A 6,425-nucleotide genomic window follows, 5' to 3' on the forward strand; every position below is an offset into this window, starting at 1 on the left:
TGCTGACACACTACACTATGGACCAAGAAGACAAAAATTACCATCTGCTCGAAAAACGTGACATTGCACATTGTTCTCTCTCTCTCTCGCTCTCTCTCTCTCTCTCTCTCTCTCTATCTCTCTTTCTCTTTCTCTCTCTCTCTCTCTCTCTCTCTCTCTCTCTCTCTCTCTCTCTCGGTGAGGTGCACCCTCTCTCTCTCCCTCTCTCTCTCTCTCTCTCTCGCTCTCTCTCTCTCTCTCTCTCTCTCTCTCGCTCTCTCTCTCTCTCCCTCTCTCTCTTTCTCTCTCTCGGTGAGGTGCACCCTCTCTCTCTCTCTCTCTCTCTCTCTCTCTCTCTCTCTCTCTCTCTCTCTCTCTCGCTCTCTCTCTCTCTCTCTCTCTCTCTCTTGTGTCTGTATGTCTTCTTTGCAATAAAATGGGTATCTTTTACTCAACGTTTCTCAACAGGGAGATCTTGCAGTGCATGTAACATTTCGTACTTTCGTACAGTATTCTTTGTTAGCTCATTTGTGGTCTTTTGCTCAAAGTTCTTCAACAGGGAGATCCAGCCCCATTGCATTTGACAATTTTCAATCTCTATTCGTCTGTTTATTTTTTGTTCGACTAATAACTTCATTGTTCTTCATTGCAAAACGTTGGGTGATCTTTTACTGCCTGCAGTGATGACCATATCACCAAGAAAATTACATGGTAATTTGCATCAAGATTGCAGTATATTTCAGCCGGCCAATGATTGACAGTGCCCTGCATCAGATCTGCTCTCATTGCTTTACTTATCATTGCAAGGCTCAGAACAATTCATGGGAGCAGTGAGCTGTTTTATGCTATGACATAACTGAACCCAAGTGACCTGGATACCATTTTATTTTAAGGAACATCGCTTTGATGGTTTTATGTTATGTGCAGATTGCTCATTGTCATAATACATTAGTTGGGTGGCTGCTTCATCCGAGTCACCTTGTGTTACATGTTACTGTGATTATGTGTGGATTGGTGCTTCCTCCTTTTTAGTCACTTTTCTTCCACTGATGATACCGTGATTGAAGTTGCATTGCTGCTCACACCTTTGATTCCCGTTTCAGTCGTTCATTTTTCTGTATATGAGTGGATTGGGGTAATTCAAATGACATAGTATACATTAATCAACATTAGACAATCAATGCCTTCAATACAGCAATTGCAGGCAGGATCAGGACATTTCCCATGGATGAATGCGTTCATATCATTGATTAAATTTGCGCATATTGCGCAAGTGAAACTTTACAACGAAGGGGTTATTTTTTCAGTCATTTGAATTTAACAAATATTTTGATAGCTGTTGTGCATGAACTTTAGTTCGTCCACGACCATTCTACAAATTTTCGAGTCTATAGGTAAAATGGTCGGACATTTACCTTTTCTCCAAAACTGAGGTGTTATCAAATTACACCTCCGAAATTGTCAATGGCGCGGAAGCTTTCCTGAATAGGCATGGCCTTGAACCCAGCTCTAACTGCTTTCTTCAGGTCACCAATGATCTAGGGGATGAGGCGTGTGTTTGTGCATACTCTAAAAATACGACTATGGCTGCACCATTGGAACCCCTTTCATGACCGTGCCTAAACATGGCAAAATACGGTATAAAGGAGTTAGTTTGATTTTACGTTGGAACGTTCTTTTATGCGGAGTTCCATTCTACGTTTTCAAAGTCGCACACACAACTAATCCCCCCTCTCCCCCCCCCCCCCCATGTTCTACAACATGTTTTGGCCCTGTTGATCTCTGATCAACCCTTTTTATATTTAGTCAAGTTTTGACTAAATATTTTAACATCGAGGGGGAATCGAAACGAGGGTCGTGGTGTATGTGCGTGTGTGCGTGCGTGTGTGCGTGCGTGTGTGCGTGCGTGTGTGTGTGTGTGTGTGTGTGTGTAGAGCGATTCAGACTAAACTACTGGACCGATCTTTATGAAATTTGACATGAGAGTTCCTGGGTATGAAATCCCCGAACGTTTTTTTCATTTTTTTTATAAATGTCTTTGATGACGTCATATCCGGCTTTTCGTGAAAGTTGAGGCGGCACTGTCACGCCCTCATTTTTCCACCAAATTGGTTGAAATTTTGGTCAAGTAATCTTCGACGAAGCCCGGACTTCGGTATTGCATTTCAGCTTGGTGGCTTAAAAATTAATTGATGACTTTGGTCATTAAAAATCTGAAAATTGTAAAAAAAAATAAAAATTTATAAAACGATCCAAATTTACGTTTATCTTATTCTCCATCATTTGCTGATTCCAAAAACATATAAATATGTTATATTCGGATTAAAAACAAGCTCTGAAAATTAAATATATAACAATTATTATCAAAATGTTTTTTTCGAAATCAATTTAAAAACACTTTCATCTTATTCCTTGTCGGTTCCTGATTCCAAAAATATATAGATATGATATGTTTGGATTAAAAACACGCTCAGAAAGTTAAAACGAAGAGAGGTACAGAAAAGCGTGCTATCCTTCTCAGCGCAACGAATACCCCGCTCTTCTTGTCAATTCCACGGGCACTGCCTTTGCCACGGGCGGTGGAGTGACGATGCTACGAGTATACGGTCTTGCTGCGTTGCGTTGCGTTCAGTTTCATTCTGTGAGTTCGACAGCTACTTGACTAAATATTGTATTTTCGCCTTACGCGACTTGTTTCTTGTATAGTTTCTCTGGCCTGCAGAAATGTCTCCCTGTTTATCTCTGTTTGTCTGTTTCTGTGTGTGTGTGTGTCTGTCTGTCTGTATGTCTCTGTCTGTCTGTCTGTCTCTCGTTAACATGTTTTGTCCAATTCAATTGCAGTTACCTCTATCGACAGCCACAAGCAGTGGGTATAATAATTCAAGTCTTTTTTTTCCGGCAGATAGCTGTTCGTGCATCTTCTTTGGGTCAATACACGTAGTTCAGCCTACCCTATATGCATAGAATTGTCGGCCCAAACAACACGTCAATCCTTTTCATCAAAGTCATTACTTCGTATAAAAACACCTCAACCTATCCTTGTTTGACTGCACTCTAAACGAAAGTGTTCCACTTTTGAACATATTTTTTGTAACCAGTTTTGAACACAGAATGACAGTACCTTATTCCACTAACAAAAGTTGTATACATGGTAAACACTAGTGTTAAACTACTGAGCTGAGGCGCACGAATCGAAAGTGAGTGCCACCCAAACAGGAGAGAACAAACCGCGGGTCTGATTGGTTGAAATCACAACAAATCTCAATTTCAACCAATCCAACACCGCGGCTGACTCCCGACCGGTTGGATAACTTTCTCGTGCACCTCGTGCACTTACAAAAAGTGTGTTCAAAAGTGAAACAACTCAATTTAGAATGCGTTCTTATCCACAGCAGAACATCACCTTCGCTGTCCACGCAGACAACGTCGTCCGCTCTCGGGAACACGTCTGCATAGAAGCTCTCTCTAGCCTCAACCACTTCAACCGACTCTTCGACGCGCATGCGCAAAGCGACGTTGACGCCCTCTGGCACCTCCTACTGTGTTCCACGGGCAATCTGCACGTGCTGGGACTGTCGCTAGGCAACAGGCGCGTCATCAGCAACCGCCACGTCAACGCCTCGGCGTCTTGGTTCACCAAGTCTTGGGCCGTCGGTGGAGACGTGAGCTGCTACGGGGCTGGACATAGTGGTAAATATAAGATGTGTTTTACGGAATGGGCAGTTTGGCCTTGGGCTGCAGGTTTGTCGGAACAAAATCGCTGTTCGGAACAAGATCGCTGGAAAGATGTCGCAAGTTTCATGTTTTAAACATATTTGGGCAACTTTGTCGGAACAAGATCGCAGGAAAGTTGTCGCAGTTAAACACTTCAAGTGTATTTGCTATTTTGAACCGACTTTTCCCTCTAGAGTCGGGAAGGTAGGAGGGTATAGTAATGCAAACCAAAAGAAGAACACGCACCCTTTCCGCTAAATTCAGGCTCAAAAAATAGTCGCTCCAGAATCGGGCAGAAAGGTAAAGCGTGCACAACATGTACCGCCCGGGGGTTTCGTGTCAGCTGAGAGTCGACCAATAGTCGGTTGAAAATTAGGTGGACTGTTCACGCGAACAACTCTTTTTGACAATTTTGTCACGCCAACTTTACCCAACTTCTTGTTCAATGTGCGTAAAAGTTGGTTGAAAGTTGGGTGGACTGATCACATGAACACCTTTCTTTTGACAATTTTGTCTCGGGAACTCCCCCCGACTTCTTGCCAACGAAATGTGCGTAAAAATAGGCTGCAAACTGGCCATGTGTAAAGCATCCCTGTACGGTATTGATGTTGGATTTTCTTCTCCAGGTGGTTCTGCCGGTGGAGATTGCGAGTCTCCACAGTCGTTCCTCGCCTGGCCCGTCTACTCCAACTTCATCACGGGGGATCCAGGAGGAAAGAAGAAGATCTCGGTGCTACTGGAAGCCGCCAAGCGTGGCCAGGATGTGCGCGGAGTCATGCGTGACCGTGGCTACTCCTTCCCGTTCCACTTCGTCAACTGGGACACGGCTCAGGGCTGGGTCGGAGGTCACAACGTCATGCACGTGGGCCAACGTCACTTCTCCTCTCACGTGGGCATGCGCAGAGAGCCGGCCTACATGTGGCTGTCTTCGTGGAGCACGACGGGACGAAGACACAACTCTCGCTGGCTGCTGAACGGCCAGGTGAAATAGACAAACACAGAATCTCTCTGTCTCTCTCTGTCTCTCTGTCTCTCTGTCTCTCTCTGTTTCTCTCTCTCTATCTATCTCTCTCTTTGTCTCTCTCTCACTCTCTCTCTCTCTCTTTGTCTATCTCTCTCTTTCTCTCTCTCTCTCTCTGTTTCTCTCTCTCTCTCTCTCTTTGTCTATCTCTCTCTGTTTCTCTCTCTCTCTCTTTGTCTATCTCTCTCTCTTTGTCTCTCTCTCTCACTCTCCCTCCCTGCCCCCCACCCATTCTCACACAATTCGCTAAAATATTAAGCGTTTCTTATGGGTGCGCGCGTGTGTGTGTGTTTGGGGGGTGGGGGTACTTGTCCCAAGGACAGATTGTATTAAAAGGCCCGGCCTTAAATCGTCATCCGTGTAAAATAAACTTAAGTTCAGTTGAATTCTATCAGTTTAAATACTGAAGATACCATTATAAGCAGTAGGCTTGTTGTTTTCACTTGATAATAATAAAAATAATAAAACATTGTTTAAACCAACGGCCAGGTTAGCGTGGGAGCCAACCAAGACTCCGTGTCTTTGGACTGGATGACGGACTCGTGCTGGAGACATGTCTTCACCAACGACGCACGAGGCCAGCGCGAGCAGGGGTCACTGGAAGAGTTGCTGCTCTTGGCGCGAGGAGGTCACAGGGTCAGGGTCGTTGTGGGCAACATGGCGGCGGAGGCTGACGTGCTGAGAATCAGGGGAGGTCACCTGTCCGCGCAGCTCCTGAAGCAGTTGTCTCCCGTCAGTTCTGCGAAGGACCACCATCACCTCCTTCATGACAAAGCCAGGTTGGTTCGAGTTTTTGTTTTACATCGGAACCCACTTTTTCGGACCCCTCCACCCCCGCCCCTCCAAATTAAGACCCCCCCTCCCCCTATAAGACTTTTTCAGATTTTCTGTTCGTGACCTCTCTTGACCCCCTTCTTTTTCACGACCTGACTTTTTCAGATTTGTTGGTGTCTTAAAAAAGGAGGTTCCACTGTAGCAGCCACAATCCCAACTCCATTCCCCTCCACTACCGTCATAACTCTAGTCCTCACGCACTTGCATGCATCTCTTCAGTCTTCCCGGCCCAAATAGCAGCATAAGGACAATGTTTTGTTTAAGATATCATTTATATGTACCTGAATTGTCACTTCCCTACCTCCTCCTCAGTGCTTAAAAAAAAGTCAGTTTGAATGTAGCTATCTCATCTAACAGACAATACGTGTTGTTATTATTGAAATGTTAACACTCTACAACGGTTCTTTATTTCCCACAGATGGAGCTGGCAAGTGGTACACACGACAGGCACAATATGGCGTCACGAGGTGTTGCTTGGCAACCATTCCGTAGTCTCGGAAACCCGCTACTCCTCGGCCGTGTCTTGGTTCGTGGACACCAGACCCTGGTCCTCCATTTACCACACCGCCAACAACACCATCATCGCCGGCAGCACAACGGACATCGGCGACGCCGTCGTCAAGGGTGCGGATGTAAGAGTTCGTCTTCGTCACGTGACCGACAACGGCGACATCTTCGCCCCTGCCGTCAACCTAAAAATCGAGGGAGGTAACTCTGCGTCGCCCGTGACGTCAGCTCAGGTGCTCCGTTACCTTAGTGACGAGGATTCCGGCGACACCGAAGTGCGCTTGCAAGGGGAGTTAACCTGGTGGATGACGAGTTTGGGCACGAGAGGAGTTATGTCCCTTCAAGCATGGAATACTGCTCGGAAGGCGAA

At 45.6% G+C, this 6,425-nt stretch overlaps 1 protein-coding gene and 1 long non-coding RNA gene across 2 annotated transcripts in view; one reads left to right on the forward strand and one right to left on the reverse strand.

Annotated features, from left to right (window-relative positions):
• Positions 1-6,425, reverse strand: part of LOC138952013 (uncharacterized) — a 259,836-nt gene that overhangs the window by 39,064 nt on the left and 214,347 nt on the right. The gene's annotated exons all lie outside the window — the stretch shown is intronic.
• LOC138952000 (uncharacterized) overlaps positions 1,774-6,425 on the forward strand; it is a 27,055-nt gene continuing 22,403 nt past the window's right edge. The window contains exons 1-4 of the mRNA XM_070323576.1: positions 1,774-3,669; positions 4,320-4,675; positions 5,204-5,493; positions 5,967-6,425. The exon at positions 5,967-6,425 is cut by the window's right edge and continues 86 nt beyond it. Coding sequence (XP_070179677.1) covers positions 3,354-3,669; positions 4,320-4,675; positions 5,204-5,493; positions 5,967-6,425 — 1,421 coding nt within the window. The 5' untranslated portion in view covers positions 1,774-3,353. The remainder of the gene's footprint in view (positions 3,670-4,319; positions 4,676-5,203; positions 5,494-5,966) is intronic.

This window comes from Littorina saxatilis, linkage group LG17 (assembly GCF_037325665.1).
Source record: "Littorina saxatilis isolate snail1 linkage group LG17, US_GU_Lsax_2.0, whole genome shotgun sequence".
Lineage (NCBI taxonomy): Eukaryota > Metazoa > Mollusca > Gastropoda > Littorinimorpha > Littorinidae > Littorina > Littorina saxatilis.